General features: G+C 54.1%; 1 protein-coding gene across 3 annotated transcripts in view; it reads left to right on the plus strand.

Moving 5' to 3' along the window:
• Window positions 1–2343: 2343 nt before the first annotated feature.
• SLC22A1 (solute carrier family 22 member 1) overlaps window positions 2344–17030 on the plus strand; it is a 35985-nt gene continuing 21298 nt past the window's right edge. For all 3 annotated transcript variants that reach the window (XM_003732769.6, XM_078370420.1, XM_002747165.6), the window contains exons 1-6: window positions 2344–2799; window positions 9759–9862; window positions 11638–11792; window positions 13438–13606; window positions 15451–15565; window positions 15767–15873. In XM_003732769.6, coding sequence (XP_003732817.4) covers window positions 2389–2799; window positions 9759–9862; window positions 11638–11792; window positions 13438–13606; window positions 15451–15565; window positions 15767–15873 — 1061 coding nt within the window. In that variant the 5' untranslated portion in view covers window positions 2344–2388. The remainder of the gene's footprint in view (window positions 2800–9758; window positions 9863–11637; window positions 11793–13437; window positions 13607–15450; window positions 15566–15766; window positions 15874–17030) is intronic.

Here is a 17030-nt window from a genome sequence, read left to right on the forward strand (position 1 = left end):
TCACTGGATTGGCAGCCAGGCCCCCAGCCTTCAGGCCTTCCCTGTCTGCCTCCTGCTGCCATTCATGGCCTCAGGGCTCAGTTCCAACAGCTGCTCTGAGATCAGAGTGGGCACCAGGAAAGGAGAGAGGCTAGGCAGTGGGAGCAGACACTTCTGAGCCTGCAGGGCCTGGGGTGGCAGGGGGAGCCTTCCTGGGTCCCTGAGAGTGCAGGCTGCAGAGATGCCCAGGTCCTGCACCTGGGAGCAGTGCAGCAGCTGCACGCAGAGTTCCTACCCTTCCAACTTGGAAGGGATGTGCTTTCTGCTTGTCTTAGGCTTCTGCCTGCTCTGTGGAGCAGGATGCCCAGGTTTGCAGTGGTGGGTCAGGCAGTTGTAGCTGCACCCAGGCAGGCAGATCCTGCCTGCTCCTGGCCCCCTCCAAGAGTGGAAATTTGGGTGGCTGTAGTCCTGCTTAGGAGGGCAGGGCTCCCACCAGCTCCATGGAGTGTGCAGCCCCAGCCAGTGCCTCCCTGCTGCAACTGGCATGATCGCAGCACCTATTGCCATCACCTTTGTGAGTATCTCCCCCACTGGACCATAGGCTGCTTGGAGTTGACCTGTCCCATCTCTGTGTCCCAGAACCTGGCACACTGCTTGACATATTTAGGGACTCAGAGGATAATTGTGGAACGAACAAAGGATCCAGCACGCGAGCTGGTGAGGAGTCCCTAGGTGGGCAAAGGTGGCTTAATAAATCCAGAGAGCTTGCTCTGGAGAAGAATGAGGTTCAAGTACAGCTACTGCACACTTTGAAGGCTGCTTTTTACCTTTCTAAGCCCCTGCTTTCCCAGCTGTGGATGGGGCCAGTCACAGCATCTAGCTTGAAGGCTGCTGTGAGAATGAAGTAAATCGTGCCTCTTTAGACCTGAGTAGGTGCACTCCAAATGGAGGCTGATGTCTTTATTTTTGAGGTTTGCTGATTGGCTTGCGTCTGGCAGCAGCCCTTTCTTGGGGTCTGTGGCTGTGTGATGATGCTCCCATGTGTCCCACTGCCCGGTGGCAGATCTCTTGGGACCTGAGTCAGGCCTGAGGCTGGGGCATTGAAGCAGGGCAGGGCAGGGCAGGGCTAGGGCTGGCTGCAGGGCTCCAAAGCTTGGCCTGTGATTGCCCCACTGCTCCCCTTCCCACCGGTTTCTGGCCTGAAATCCCTCAGACAAATAGAAGTGGTGCCTGAAGGACAAACAGACTGTGTCCCCCCAGCAGCTTGGCGGAGGTCAGCAGAGCAGGCTTTGGACTGTCCCCACAGCAGCTCGGTGGAGGTCAGCAGAGCAGGCTTTGGGCAAGGGGGTGTGGGCTGCAGGATCTCCAAGAACCAGTGCTGTGCCGAGCAGTCAGTTTGCTATTTTTTATTTTAACTTGTCTGGGTTATGCAAAATTCTTTAAAATGACACAACGGACTTCGAGGACTCGGGGGAAAGGGTGGAAGGAGTGAGGGATAAAAGACTACAAACTGGGTTCAGTGGGCTGGGCGTGGTGGCTCACGCCTATAATCCCAGCGCTTAGGGCAGCCTAGGTGGGCAGATCACCTGAGGTCAGGAGTTTAAGACCAGGCTTGCCAACATGGCGAAACCCCATCTCTACTGAAAATACAAAAAGTAGCTGAGGGTGGTGGCACATGCCTGTATTTCCAGATACATGGGAGGCTGAGTCATGAGAATCACTTGAACCAAGGAGGTGGACGTTGCAGCGATCTGTGATTGAGCCACTGCACTCCAGCCTGGACCACAGAGCAAGACTCCGTCTCAAAAACAACAACAACAGAAAAAACAAACCCCATATTGGGCGCAGTGTATACCTCTTGGGAGATGAGTGTGCCAAAGTCTCAAGAATCACCGCTAAAGAACTTATGTAACCAAATAACACCTGTTCCCCCAACACCTATGGAAAAAAACTTTAGAAAAAGTCTTAAATGGTATCACATAAGTAATTAGCCAAATACAGTACCTAGTACCTGGCTGTCACCCAATACTTGCCTCATATCATCACATCTAGAAAAAAAAATTCTCTTTGGAAGAGCCCTGAGGGGCTGCTAGGAGCTTCGCTCCGCTGCTCTCCTGCCCTCCTCTCGCTCTGTCTGAACTCCAGTTCTCTTAGGGCTTAGATCCCACTGACTCACTCCCTGGCAAAGCAAACAGTTGGATCAGGCGGCCACCTGCATTCTCCCTTTTCCTGAAATCAGCACCGTGGGGTAAAAGATTATTTCTACTTGGTTGCCTTCCAGATGTTTCACTCTTGGACAGCAAACTGATTTCAAACCCCTCCTTTTCAAAGATCTATAAGAGAGACATTGCACCTGGGCACTGCAGCCCAGAGCAGGTCTGGCCACAGCCATGAGTGTGCTGCGTCATCATGCCCACCGTAGATGACATTCTGGAGCAGGTTGGAGAGTTTGGCTGGTTCCAGAAGCAAGCCTTCCTCACCCTATGCCTGCTCTCATTTGCCTTCGCACCCATCTGCGTGGGCATCGTCTTCCTGGGCTTCACCCCTGACCACCGCTGCCAGAGCCCTGGGGTGGCTGAGCTGAGCCAGCGCTGCGGCTGGAGCCCCGCAGAGGAGCTGAACTACACCGTACCTGGCCTGGGACCCGAGGGTGAGACCTTCCTTCGCCAGTGCAGGCGCTATGAAGTGGACTGGAACCAGAGCGCCCTCAGCTGCGTGGACCCCCTGGCTAGCCTGGCCACCAATAGGAGCCATCTGCCCCTAGGCCCCTGCCAGGATGGCTGGGTGTACGACACGTCTGGCTCCTCCATCGTCACCGAGGTAAAAGAGCCTCCATAGCGTGGGGTTCCTGGGAGAAATCTAAAGTAAATCCTACCAGGCTCAGTTCCACATCAGGAAAGAGGTGGGGCCGTGTTTTACTGGGTATCTGACTGTGTCCTGGGCATGGGGCATTCTTTTCTCTAGTTAATCCACCACGAACTCTGGGACTTTGATGGGGAAGCTGAGGCAGGAGAGACCAGCCAGCACTGCGGGGAGCCAGGTTGCTGGGTTGCTTGAACGGGAGTTGTCTGGGAGACCGGGAGCCTCTCTTACCACCCCACTTGCTTCTCCCAGAACTACAGACTTGCTCTGGGCCCTGTTCCCCACCAATAGTACAGTGGCCCCTCCTTCCACTCAATGACAAGTGCCCTAAACGATGGTGCTGAAGTGGCCTGGGAACTGCCCTGGCGTGGGAGTCAGAATATCCCAGCTGTGTCCCTCATTAGCTGAGCATCACTGGGTAAGTCACTGCCTCTCTGAGCCTCATTTCCTCATCAGTCAGCCAGAGGTGATGACAGCTGCCTCACAGTGGGGTGAGGTTCAGCTGGGATCTGTGAAAGCACTGAGCAAATCCAAACTAAGTCACCCCATGCAGTACGATGGGGCCCCTGGGACAGGGCGATGGCATCACAGCGCCCTTGCTCATGATGGGAAAACAATGTGGTAGCACTTTTTACTAAACACCAGGTTATTTGAGCATTTTGCATTGAGAATTTGGTAGTAAAAAGTACCACCACATTTTTTCCCCATCATGACCCCTTTTGAAAGGGATGTATGGTAACAAGTGTGGACACTGGGTCAGTTGGAGAAGCCGTGGGCCAAAGCCAGTCAGAGGCTCTCTGTTAGTAGGGAGCAATGGCGTGGTTCTGGCACGGGCACTGCTCCCCTGAAGTAAGAGGTAAGCGGGTCCCCCTTGCTTCTGTCTGCCCCCACTACCCTCACCCAAGCTCCCAGGGATTTTTGGGTCTCCCTTCTTCGTCTCTTCCCTTTTCTGAATGGCTTGAGTGGTGACACATTTAGGGATGTTACTGGAGGATACAGGGTCCCTCCCCTCTGGGCTTGAGCATTGCTCTCCCTGCTTGCCTGGGGCAAAAATGTGCCCAAGCAATGCGCTTTACGATGCTGAAGAGACATCTGGTCTCCAAGGCATCCTCAAACAATGGATGACAAGTTAGGCAGCCCACCTTCCAGGGATCTCCAACCATCCGACATGCCCAATGGGAATCTAGAAGAAGACCGGGATGGGGATGCATTTGTTCTCTGGGGCTGAGACAGACTCTGCTTTGAGGAGATCAGTTGCAGTCATCCTCCCGTCACACATCCATCCAGCATGCCCTGCACGCTCACTCTGTTCTGGCGCTGGGTGTGATGCCGCGAGGGAGACACAGAAGAAAATTGTGAGGTTCCTCGAGGAGTCTGCAGTCTTTCGAGGACTGAGAGGGGACGGGGGAGGGTGGAAAGAATGAGACCAGCGTCCATTTAATGACAGCCCCAGGCCACCTGTGGTGACTGCCATGAGCAGAGTGGAAAGGGGCTGGTGGGCTCTAAGGAGGCCAAGATCTCAGCTGCTGAGCTCTGAGCTCATCATGGACATCTTCCTGGAGGAGGTGGCTTTGAGCTGAGTCTCCGGTGGTATTTTGACCAGTGAGGAGAGGGGGCAGGTGGGAGGGGAAGTAGATCCCAGACTACGGGGAGAGCTTGAGCCTAGGCTCAGGGCCCAGGGAGCGTTTGGTGCGTTCAGGGTGCAAGGAATCCTGATATGAGGGTCATGTCTGGGAGTCGTGGGGAGAACGCTGGTATCTAACCTTGGGACCAGAACATGGAGTGCTTGGTGTGGGGTTGCTAGATACAACACAGGACGCCCAGTGAAATGTGAGCATTTGAACTTCAGATAATCCAGTTGGATAGGATACTTACATCCCAGATACAGCATGATACTTGATTCTGATAGCTGAGGCTGGGGATGCAAATACTGCATGAACATACTTACTCTAAAAGAACAATTGTTTATCTGAAGTTCAGATTTATCTGGGCATTCTGTATTTTTCTCTGCAAATCCTGGCAACCCTCCCTTAGTGCCCAACGAAGGATTTTGGGTCTTATTTGGGCAAGCAAGCAGGGCGATCCCAGCTGGACCTCGTGAATGGATGGGAAGGGGTGATGGTAGGATTGGAGGCTTCAGGAGAGGTAGAGAGATGCATGAGGGGGCCAAGAAAGAGCCCGGGTGAGAAGCGTGAGCCAACACGGTTCTTGTGGGAATGAAGGGAAGAAATGATGTAAGAGGTGCCCGTGTTGTCAGGGCTGGGGAGAAAAAGACCAGCTTGGTGGAGGGCTCTGGCTTGAGGGGCATGGGAAAATGGAGCTTCTGAATACCGATCTGGGAGCCCCTGAGAGGCAGCTGTGTGGACAGGTGGAGGGGCCTGGTAGGAGGGGACCTTGGGGGACAGCGGGAGTGGGGCAGCTGGGACAGATGAGAGCGGCCCGAGAGGGCTTTAGAACAGCTTGCCTGTCTGTCCATGACAGCTGTGGAAGGGGCTTCCGATAACCCAAGATAGAGAGCCCTGGGGAGGACTGTGGAATCCTGGAACTCTGATTGGCAGAGACAGTGAAGGGGATATGGTTTTAGGAGAAAGCGTTCATTTGGGGCCGTGCTGAGGTGGAAGGGTGGTGGCGTTCAGGTGAAGATTTTCCGAGGTGACTGGAAGCCTGAGGGTAGGTGGCAGGGTGACGGAAACTGGCTCCTGCGTAGGGACTGTCTTCCACTTTAACCCAGCTGCCTTGGCCCCAGCTCCTCCTCCAGAACTGGGCCCCAGCTCCTCCTCCGGAAAGTATTGTTGGGGAGTCCACCTTGGTCATTCACTTCTGCGGAACTAATTTTTAACCTAGCCTTGCCTTGGACTTTGGAACGTGTTTTAGGAGGGAAGAGGAGCTCGTTTGTTTAAACACCGAGTTTAACTCCCACCCCAAGAGCAGGGCTAAGGCCATGAGGTCCACTGGGGGAGGAATGTGGGTATTTTCCTGACTTTTGACTCTCCCAGTAAGAGGATCTCCTCTGCCAGTCCTGGCTTCAGTCGGCCCCGACACCAGGCCAGGTGTCTTCCATCAGCCATGAATGCTGAGCAAGCGAAAGGGGTCTCAGGCCAAGGGAGATGGAGGTGGTTGTATCAGTGTTTCCCAAACTTGCGGGATCCTCAGGATCACCTGGAGTCCTGTTTGTGACTCACTGAGGCAGAATCTGCAGGGAATCTGTGGTTTCACCAGGCCCCTGACTGGTTCTTGTGCTGAAGCAAATTGGTTGCTTTATAACCATCCTGGAAAGAGCTGCTCCAGCCCTGGTGAAATCCCAGCAGGAGATTCCCACCTTCCACCCCATCCCTGCCTTAGTGCAGCCCCAGCTTCTCCCAGGGCCCGGCCTATCTTCTCAAGGAACACAAATGTGTCAGGAGACTCGTGGTTGGGCTCGCATTTGGGAGCAGAGGAAGCATGGCAGTTGACAAACTTTGCAGGTGGCTCTAAAAACTAATCCTCAGGGTAGCCTGGGGGCAGAGTCAGTTCTCCATGGACAAGGCGTCAGAAGGTGGGTTGTGCTCTGGCTCCAGGAACTCCTGGCTCCATACACAGTCCTGGGGCAAGATGGCAACCAGGTGTTTCAGGAAGGCGGTAGGCACATCTTACAGAGACGCCAACTTGCAAAGATTATATTGAAAACCAGGCAAACAATGGCTGTGAGGAGAATAACCCGGACAATAATTCCACATCTTTCCCTGACCCCTGCAGCTTGAGTGAAACCCTGTGCAGCAGATCACGGGTGGAGGCTGCAAAGAGAGCGTTGGGTAGTTGGAGACACAGACCCTGGGACAGCCAGATAAGCCCAGGGAGGATGTGTCCTGTGTATTCTATGGCAGAACACAGGGCAGGCTGTAAAGAGTTACACATTGGGTTGGAAACCTGGGAGGCGCTCCATGGAGAAGGTGTGTTTTAAGCTGAATTTTAGAGGAAATCAACATTGGAATTGGCAGAGGACACGAGAGTGACACTGAGCAGTAGCTTGTCACATGCCCCAGAGCTGTACCACCCACCGGAGCAGACACTGGGATCTGGGCAGAAGACAGTTACTAGGAGAGGCTTGTATTTGTTTCTGAAATTCAAGTGATAACACAGAGTTTAATCTATATTTCAGAAAAAAAATGTGGTCATGTCAAGGAACTAGTCAGTCCATCAGACAGAATCCTGGCTGGCTGAGTTCAGAGTCCTTGAGGCCTTGAATGTTGTTTTCTTTTTGAGACAGGGTCCCACACTGTCATCCAAGCTGGAGTGCAGTAGATTGAACACAGCTCCCTGGAGCCTCAACCTCCCGGGCTCAATCGATCTTCCCACCTCAGCCTCCCACGTAGGGAGGTGTTAGCACATGATACCACATCTGGCTAATTTTTAAATATTCTGTAGAGACAAGGTCTCACTCTGTTGTCTCAGCCTGGGCTCAGGTGATCTTCCTGCCTCGGACTCCCAAAGTGCTGGGATTAAGGTGTAAGCCACTGCACCAAGCCAGCTCTGAATGTCTGACCCAGGATGGGGCATAGCATGGCTCAAACTAGCAAGTTTACAGATTTGAGGGTTGGAAGTAGGGTAATAAAACCAGTTTCTAAAATAAAAGGGCTTATTATTTATTAAAGCCATTTGCACGTGATTTCTCCCCTCCAATGCACACAGCAGCCCTATGGGTGTGATGGAACAGGTACGACATGTGTTTCAGGCTGAGAAACTGAGGCCCAGAGTTGTGAAGTGACTTGCTGCTGTCATACTTGACAGTGTTCTGGTTAGGGGAGCTATGGACCTGATGCAGATAGAGCTGTGCAGAGGGATGGGGGCGGGAAGGGAGGGTGTGTCCACCACCCCGGACTGATGCAGACAGAGCTGTGCAGAGGGATGGGGCGGGAAGGGAGGGTGTGTCCACCACCCCGGACTGATGCAGACAGAGCTGTGCAGAGGGATGGGGCGGGAAGGGAGGGTGTGTCCACCATCCCGGATTGAGGCAGACAGAGCTGTGCAGAGGGATGGGGCGGGAAGGGAGGATGTGTCCACCATCCCGGACTGATGCAGACAGAGCTGTGCAGAGGGATGGGGTGGGAAGGGAGGGTGTGTCCACCACCCCGGACTGATGCAGACAGAGCTGTGCAGAGGGATGGGGCGGGAAGCGAGGATGTGTCCACCACCCCGGACTGATGCAGACAGAGCTGTGCAGAGGGATGGGAGTGGGAAGGGAGGATGTGTCCACCACCCCGGACTGATGCAGATAGAGCTGTGCAGAGGGATGGGAGTGGGAAGGGAGGATGTGTCCACCACCCCGGACTGATGCAGATAGAGCTGTGCAGAGGGATGGGGCGGGAAGGGAGGGTGTGTGCATCACCCCGGACTGATGCAGACAGAGCTGTGCAGAGGGATGGGGGGGGAAGGGAGGATGTGTCCACCACCCTGAGGGGCTGCACCAGAAACTGAAAGGTCAAGAGGCCCCCACCACCTTCTGTTCTCTCTGGAGTCTACTCTTTCTGCCTGTGTCAGCTCTAAAGAGGATGGGGCCATTCATCTGCCCTCTGGCCTCTACCATGCCTAGGCATGTGTGAGTGTCACCACGCTCTGTGCTGGGGGAGGTGGGACTCTTGGATCTCCCTCTGCTCCTGGTTTTCTTCCTCAAGGCCTCTAAAGGCAGGGAGCATCTGCCTTCTCCAAAAACCCAAACAGAACAAGCCCTTCCCAGCAGCCCATACCTGTCTTTTCCTCTGTCCCCTCCACCCTGATATCTCCCTCTCCTGGCTTCTGGTGTAGGGGAGCCTCTGATGTCCTCCTAAACCCTGGTTGCACCCACATGTGACCCTAAAGCACAGTCTATCCCCAGGCACCCCCACTGTCTTTGCTTCCCTCCTCTGGAGTTGCCACTCACAGCTCCAACAGCGACAATAGAACAGTCAGAACTGTTGGTGGCATTTATATAACCAAATATATAATCACAAATACGTAATTAATGAGGGATCTTCGGCCAATTCTGGAAAACATGTCATATTTCTCTTGGTACATTTCTGTTTTAGAAAAATTACTTCCTTGGCTATATTTCTTTTAGAAATCTTACCTAGAAGCCATGTCTCTTCTGAGAAGACATTTTGCTTCCTTTTCCAAAGACATTTTGTCCTTCTATAACCAACTGCCAATAGCAAGGCTCCTGACAACAGCCTCTTTAATTCCTGTGTGATGAGAGTGGTACATGCTGTTAGGAATACAGTCAATCCTAGAACAATGCAGGGGCAGGGACACCAAACCCCTCCAGACAACTGGAAATTCACGTGTAAGTTTTGACTCCCCCGAAACTTAACAACTAACAGCTTACTATTGACTGGAAGGAAGTTCTGCCAATTACACAAAGAGCCAATGAACACATACTTTGTTGTCACATGCATTACATACTGTATTCTTACAATGAAGTAAGCTAGAGAAAAGAAAATCCTAAGGAAGAGAAAATACATTTGCTATTCATGAAGTGGAAGAGAATCATCATCAAGGTTTTCACCTTCACCATCTTCACATTGAGTTGGCTTGAGGAGGAGGAAAAGAGGGCTTGGTCTTGCTGCCCTGGAGGCAGAGGCAGAAAAGGTAGAAGAGGTAGAAGGAGACACAGGCACACTCGGTGTAACTTTTATTGAAAAAAGAGTCTATTTATAAGTGGACCCGTGCAGTTCAAACCCATGTTGTTCAAGGGTGAACTGCATTTGACATTTGCTGAGCGATTCATCAGAAGCCTTCTATTGTGTCTTATGAAAATGTAGTAGGAGAAAGCTCTGTGGAACAGCCTGGGGATACTGAGTTTCATGAAATGCATTTGCTTTGCTGAAGGGGATGGAAGTGGGTAGACCTGACTCACACATGGTTCTGTGCTTTTGCTTCCTCTCCTGCTGTGGTGTGACTGGCAGTTCAACCTGGTGTGTGGTGACGACTGGAAGCTGGACCTCTTTCAGTCCTGTTTGAACGCAGGCTTTTTCTTCGGTTCTCTGGGCTTTGGTTACATTGCAGACAGGTATGTAAAGGCCAGTCCAGGTAAGCCTCCCCCAGTGCCATGAGAACAGGTTCTAAGGGACAGTGGTAGGGAGCATGAGCAGTTGGAATTGACCGCAGAAGCTGCTGGAGACAAGACACAGCGGTCCCTGCTTTGGGCTATTGTGGGGCTGCCAGGGGAACGGTGGAGAGATCTAAGGTGTGTTTCAGAGTCAGAGCTGCATGCAGATTGTCCCGTCAGGGGGCTGAGAGAAAGCGGGGATGGAGCCCAGGTTGATGCTTCCAGCAAGTGCCTGGTTGTGAGGCCATTTTGAGATGGAAGGTAGAGGGTTCAGAATGAATTTTGTTGCAGCTGTTTATAGGGGAGGGGGCATGAAGGAAGCTAGAGCTCTATCTCAGAGGTGTTAGGTTTGGGGATGTGTTGCATGGGCTGAGACATCTACGAAGAGATGCCAAGGAGCCACTTGGGTATGTGATTGAGCTCTGGGAAAGGGTCTGGGCTGGAGTTCCATGTCGGGGGTTTGTCACCAGTACTTGGTATTTAAGACTATACAGCGCTGGACGAGAGTGTCAAGAGAGAACTGCAACGAGGAAAGGAAGGCAGGGAAAGCGCCCTGGCAAAGGAGCCTTCGGAGAAATGGCAGCGAGATCGCAGGACAACTGTTCTCCAGGGCACTGTGGAAATGTACCAGGAGCTCCTGAGGGGGAGTGGTCAGAATCTGCTGTGGGGGCCTGGGCACCCAGGGCAGGTTGGTTGGAGAAAACAGGAAGGTCGGAGAGTGGAGTTGTGTGGACAACTCTTTAAAACAGCTGGGAGGAAGGTCCAGAATGAGGATGCCAATGGGGGTGGGAATCAGGGATGCAGGAGGAAGAGACAGGCCAGGGGACCCAGGCCTGGGTGTGGGTCTGGGGCTCTGATTAGAGGAGGAGACAGGGAGAGGGGACAGAGAGCCAGGTGCTGCCCCAGGACACAAGGAGAGGAGACAGAGCCAGATGCTGCCCCAGGAGACAGGGAGAGGGGAAGGAGCCACGTGCTGCCACTGGGTCTGAGCCCCCCTGGTGAGAAGATGTGGCTTCTGGCAGAAGTTCCTATGTTTTCATAAAGGGCAAGGGTTTACTGACCAGTGTAGGGCCGTGCTGAGGAGGGGTGGAGGTTTGAGACCAGGGGACGCAAAGTGGACAAGTGACGTGGCCTGGTGGGGGTGGCAGAGGGGACTGGGTGGGCAGGTGGGTGAGGAGCGTGGGCAGGCAGGCATAACCCGTGGCCTGGCCTTGGCTTCTTTGACTCTTGGTTGAAAAGATCAGGTGGGAACAGTGCGATCCTAGCAAGTAATTTGCCCATTTCATTCCCCAAAAAAGGAGAAGAGAAACAGCCCTGTATGGCTACACTATCAGAGCTGAATATGGCACAGGAAAGCTTCCATGATGGGTGATAAGACTATAGGAGGAAGGAAGCCTGATTTTGGCACAGCCTTACCAGTGGTGATAATGATGCCATCTGCTAAATATAAAGTTAAGGCGAGGGGACAGGTGTGAGAACTGGAGAGGGGCTGTGGGCACTGCTTGGCTGAGCTGTGATGCTGCTGAGAGCACACAGACTCCTCTTCAGACCCGGCAAGGGCTGCAGGGCTCGTTGGGACAGATGGGCTGGGCGGTGCACTGGGCACTGCTATCCTGATAGTTCCTGGAGACAGTGGTGTGGTGGCCCCCGACTGCGACCCTTGGCATCTCACCGTGCATGTCTGACCCCAGATTTCAACCTCACTGCCTACCCTCCATGTCTCCTTGTCTCTGAAGGTTTGGCCGTAAGCTGTGCCTCCTGGCCACCGTGCTAGTCAACGCCGTGTCGGGTGTGCTCATGGCCTTCACGCCCAACTACATGTCCATGCTGCTCTTCCGCCTGCTGCAGGGCCTGGTCAGCAAGGGCGCTTGGATGTCCGGCTACACCCTGAGTAATTATGCATGGGGCTGAGGCAGGTCCGGGGTAGAGTGGGGCTAGCCTAACTTGGGTGGGGGGCTTGTTGGTGGGGTCAGGGAGCTTAGGGAGCACCAGTTCCTTGTTATGTGACTAGGGCAGGACATGGGGTATATGGCCTCCTCTCCTCTCTTTTTGTGTCTGAGATACTTAAATGATCATTTAGATCAGTGATTTACTAATCAACTAATCTCTAGGGGGAACAGAAGACCCCATGCTGATGTGCTCACAGCGGTCAGGAAGGGGTGCAGAAGAGGAGACAAGTGAGAGAATATTCTAGCATCTTACATAATAGCCAACAGCTCCTTAAAAGAAATACAGCAAACTTGACAGGCTTAAGTGGCCCTCAAGACTTAGGAGAGAAAGCAGGAGCCAATAACAGAAGAGCCAGCCATCAGGGTGTTGAAAAGTTGAAGTGTAAACCAACACGAGGAGGTCTACATGTCAGCCTTTTTTCCTTTCAAATATTTTGTGGGTGAAGGGGTGAAAGCAAACAAAACACACTGCCATGTGTGTACCTATGCAACTGTATTGCATGCTCTGCACATGTACCCCAAAACCTAAAATGCAATAAAAAAGTAAGAATAATAATAAAAAAAGAATACAAAACAAAAAACCCTTTCCCAGAGGGAGGTACTCTGAGTCATCTGTACTCCCCAGGCCGGTGGACAGGGCACATTTTTACTCTTTAGTGGAGAAGGAAAAGGCAATAGCCATGTCTTGTCGTCTTTGTAAACAAGGTACTGTCACTTGGCATTCGGGAAACTCATTCCCCAGGGCCAAGAGGATCCACAGTCCTGCCTTGAGAAGCCATGAACAGGCTGGTGAGCTGAGCTGGCTCAGCCCCATGCGTGTGGAGCCTGTGACAGGCTCTGCTGCTCGGCACCTTTCCACACATGGTTAGGGGGCCGGCCCAGGGCCACATTCACGCTCCAGCACCATCTGTAGCCCCTCCTCCCACGACTCTCCTGATTTCCTTTCCCCCTGTTCATTTGTGTTCCCCATAACACGTATCACGCTCTAACATAGGACTGCATTCACTTATTTGTGACATGGATCGTCTGCCATCCCTCATGGGAATGAGGCCTCCAAGGGCAGGACTCTACCTCCTGTGCTCACGATGTACCCCAGACACCCTGAACAGTGCCAGGACCCCAGTAGGCACTCAATGATATTTGCTAAATGAATGAACACCCCTGGGGTCCTGACAAATATTCCAGCTGAGTCTGGAGCTGGAGCAAGGCGTTGGGGAGGAGAGACCCATCGGCTGAGTGCTGACGCAGGCAGAGGGGAATGCAGATGGTGAAGGAGCAGGTGCAGAAGGGGACGGTCAGGGAAAAGCCGGAGAGCGAAGCAGCCTGGTGGATCTCCCGGGCCTTCTTTTGTTGGGTCCGCGGCCCCAGGGAGAAGGGGAGGTGTGAGCGCGGCTGTGGTTTGGGGGAAGGAGAAATGGGAGACACACAAGAGAGAAGCCTGGGAGCAGGTGGGGCTGGGCCAGGCCGGGTGGGGGCTCCTGGTGGGGAGACTAGCTAGAGGGGCCAGAGCTTCTGAAAGCACCGCATCGGGCTCCTGTGCTCCTCTCCTGCGAGAAACCCGCATAACGACCACGCCTCCTGTTTCAGTCACAGAGTTTGTTGGCTCCGGCTCCAGAAGAACGGTGGCGATCATGTACCAGATGGCTTTCACGATGGGGCTGGTGGTGCTGACCGGGCTGGCCTACGCCCTGCCTCACTGGCGCTGGCTGCAGCTGGCCGTCTCCCTGCCCACCTTCTTCTTCCTGCTCTACTACTGGTGAGGCCCTTCCTCCTGCCTACCGGGAAGGGGCACCGGCCACCCCTCCGGCTGCACTTTCTGTCCCCTCGTGGGACTGGGCTCATGGAGTGGGGGGCGCCTACAGGCCATCCTACAAAGGCTGTGGTGTCCACACACATGACGCACGAGGCTGCACAGAGCGTGGGGTTTCCCACATGCATGATGCGTAGGGATGAGCGGAGCCCAGGGTTTCTCGCTCACCTGACATACTGGGCTGCACCGAGCCCAGGGTTTCCCACACACACACCACATGGGGCTGCGCGGAGCCCGGGGTTTCCCACACACACACCACATGGGGCTGCGCGGAGCCCGGGGTTTCCCACACACATACCGCGTGGGGCTGCACGGAGCCCGGGGTTTCCCACACACATACCGCGTGTGTGATATTTGCTAAATGAATGAACACCCCTGGGGTCCTGCACGGAGCCCGGGGTTTCCCACACACATACCGCGTGGGGCTGCGTGGAGCCCGGGGTTTCCCACACACATACCGCGTGGGGCTGCGCGGAGCCCGGGGTTTCCCACACACATACCGCGTGGGGCTGCGCGGAGCCCGGGGTTTCCCACACACATACCGCGTGGGGCTGCACGGAGCCCGGGGTTTCCCACACACATACCGCGTGGGGCTGCGCGGAGCCCGGGGTTTCCCACACACATACCGCGTGGGGCTGCGCGGAGCCCGGGGTTTCCCACACACATACCGCGTGGGGCTGCGCGGAGCCCGGGGTTTCCCACACACATACCGCGTGGGGCTGCGCGGAGCCCGGGGTTTCCCACACACATACCGCGTGGGGCTGCGCGGAGCCCGGGGTTTCCCACACACATACCGCGTGGGGCTGCGCGGAGCCCGGGGTTTCCCACACACATACCGCGTGGGGCTGCCCGGAGCCCGGGGTTTCCCACACACATACCGCGTGGGGCTGCGCGGAGCCCGGGGTTTCCCACACACATACCGCGTGGGGCTGCGCGGAGCTCGGGGTTTCCCACACACATACCGCATGGGGCTGCGCGGAGCTGGAGCTTCCCGCCACTTGTACTGTTCAGTGTGTTCCGTTATTACCGGGTTATTACTTAGTTGTGCTGAGAGCAGACGTCATCTGTGGGTGACACTAGCGTAACTCAGTCTCTCTAAATGAAAGCTGGCCTCTAAGAGTTGTACACTCTCGGCTGGGGAGTTCTGAGGAGCCTGCCCTCCCCCAGCTTCGTCAGTGTGAAGCAGGGGTCTATCTGGCAGAAAGGCAGTGTCTGTATGGTCAGGCGGGGTGAGGCAATCAATGCCTGTGAGTTTTCAGAAGATCCTTCTGCCAGAGAGGCCCAGGCTTTGAGTGGTACCCTCCCCATCCCATTTGAAATAGACAGTGTGGTGTTGATCTGATTTTAAGGATGGTAAATACACTTTATTTTGTTTGGGAAGTACTTCGAAAAGTGTTCAACAGCCCTTGTATTGCCTGGAGACATCTTATTGTCATTGGGTGATGTACATGGAGGTCTCCTCTGTGAGTGTTTTTTCCCTTGGGGACAAGGGTTGCCAGCATCCAGGAGAGATGAGACCCCTGTTTCACAGAAGGAAGACTCCGTAGGAAGTGATGGCTCCCTTTTGGTCTATAAATCTTAGGTGACACTAGGAACACAAGTGACCTACAGAGCTCCCATCTGGGCCACATGGACAGCGCACAGTGACCCCAGGTCCTCAATTTCTTGAGGGATTACAGTCCCAATGTGGGGACGGCAGGCTGCACTGAGCACCAGCATCTCCCTGCTCAGGGCTGGATGTCAGATGAATTCTGGGCAAATTGCCGTGTAGTGATGAGTGGTGTCCACAGGTGTGTGCCGGAGTCCCCCCGGTGGCTGTTATCACAAAGGAGAAACACTCAAGCAATAAAGATAATGGACCACATTGCTCAGAAGAATGGGAAGTTGCCTCCTGCTGATTTAAAGGTAAAGTCCAGGAAGGGGTGTCTCATGGATTGGGCTGAGCTCTGATGCAGAAGATTCATCTGGGGCTGCCAGGGGAAGCGGTAGAGCCTCTCCCTGTCATGGGTGTGAAGCACAGCAGTGGCAAGGCTGACCTTGCTGGGGCTCCCGGGTGGCTCTGCTCGCAGCAGCATGGGTGTGGCTGATGCTCTCCCTTCCTCCTAGATGCTCTCCCTGGAACAGGATGTCACCGAAAAGCTGAGCCCTTCATTCGCAGACCTGTTCCGCTCGCCACGCCTGAGGAAGCGCACTTTCATCCTGATGTACCTGTGGTGAGGGGCGTTCCTGTTTGCTTTCCGAGGCGGAATCAGCACACTCCCCCAAACACTGGGCTACAGATTAGAGACAGTGGAATACTCAGGTCGGAAAAGAGAAAGGAAAAAGGAATTTTATTATAGTTGTGAGTGGTCAAATAGCTCATTTTACTTCTCTATTGGGGATTGAATAATACGATAAAGGCTTCATTTTAGTAAGGAGAATTTGTTACCCATGAGAGGGCACCAGTGGGATGAGTGAAATATAAGAAAGGGTTTTTGGGGCTGCCTCCATTCCACGTGGCCTCATCTTCTGGGAATAGCCAAGTCCTGACCCAGTGTCAGAAGGTGGATGAGAGCTCCTGGAGCCTTCGAGGAGGAAAGTTCCATTCCTCATATCTAAACACCCTACAGACCCTACCTGAGTGTCTCTGTGCATTTGTTACCTGTTAACTAGAAAACTCACACCCATGTGGACCCACTCACACACGTCTTGCACAGTCCCAGGCTTTGCATGCTCCCCCAGCTGCTGTCACGAGCAGGAATCCCCTGCCCTCCTCCCTGAGAAGATGCTGGCTCACCTCCTCCACACAGGGCTTTCCCCTCAGCAGTGAGGGCCCCACAACCTCGCTCTGGGCCTCAGCCCTTTGGCCAGAGCAGCTCGGCTGACCAGGTGCCCTTGTTTGTACTTCAATGTGAGGTTTTATTGTAGTAATGTCGGTGCCTGGCATACTGCAGACCCTCAATCAATATTTGCTGGAAGTTGAATGAGTAACCACTCTGCCCCAGAATCTGTCCAGGTTCATGACGCCCTGTGCTGCTCACCCGTCACCCTCCCTGTCTCCGAGTTTGCCCCTGGGGTCCTGCACACAGCCACATGCTGTGCCCACGAACCTTTGCAAATGGCCCCATGTACCTGGCAGGTTTCCATGGATACTCAGTGTTGGACTCAGCATGGTGGCTGGGACTGGCCACTGCGATGGAAATAACTGCCTGCTCGGTTACGCTGTTTAGCTCCCCTCCCCAGCCCTGAGAGGCCTTGCAAGGAAGCGTTTTTGACTTCTGTTCTCTTACCCCAACCTCCAGTCCTCTGGCAAGTTCCATCAGCTGGCTTGGAACTGCCTTCAGAAGCTGCTGCTTCCCATTGTGGGCACCCTGGGTTCACTTGCTGGGGT

This window comes from Callithrix jacchus, chromosome 4 (assembly GCF_049354715.1).
Source record: "Callithrix jacchus isolate 240 chromosome 4, calJac240_pri, whole genome shotgun sequence".
Taxonomy (NCBI): Eukaryota; Metazoa; Chordata; class Mammalia; order Primates; family Cebidae; genus Callithrix; species Callithrix jacchus.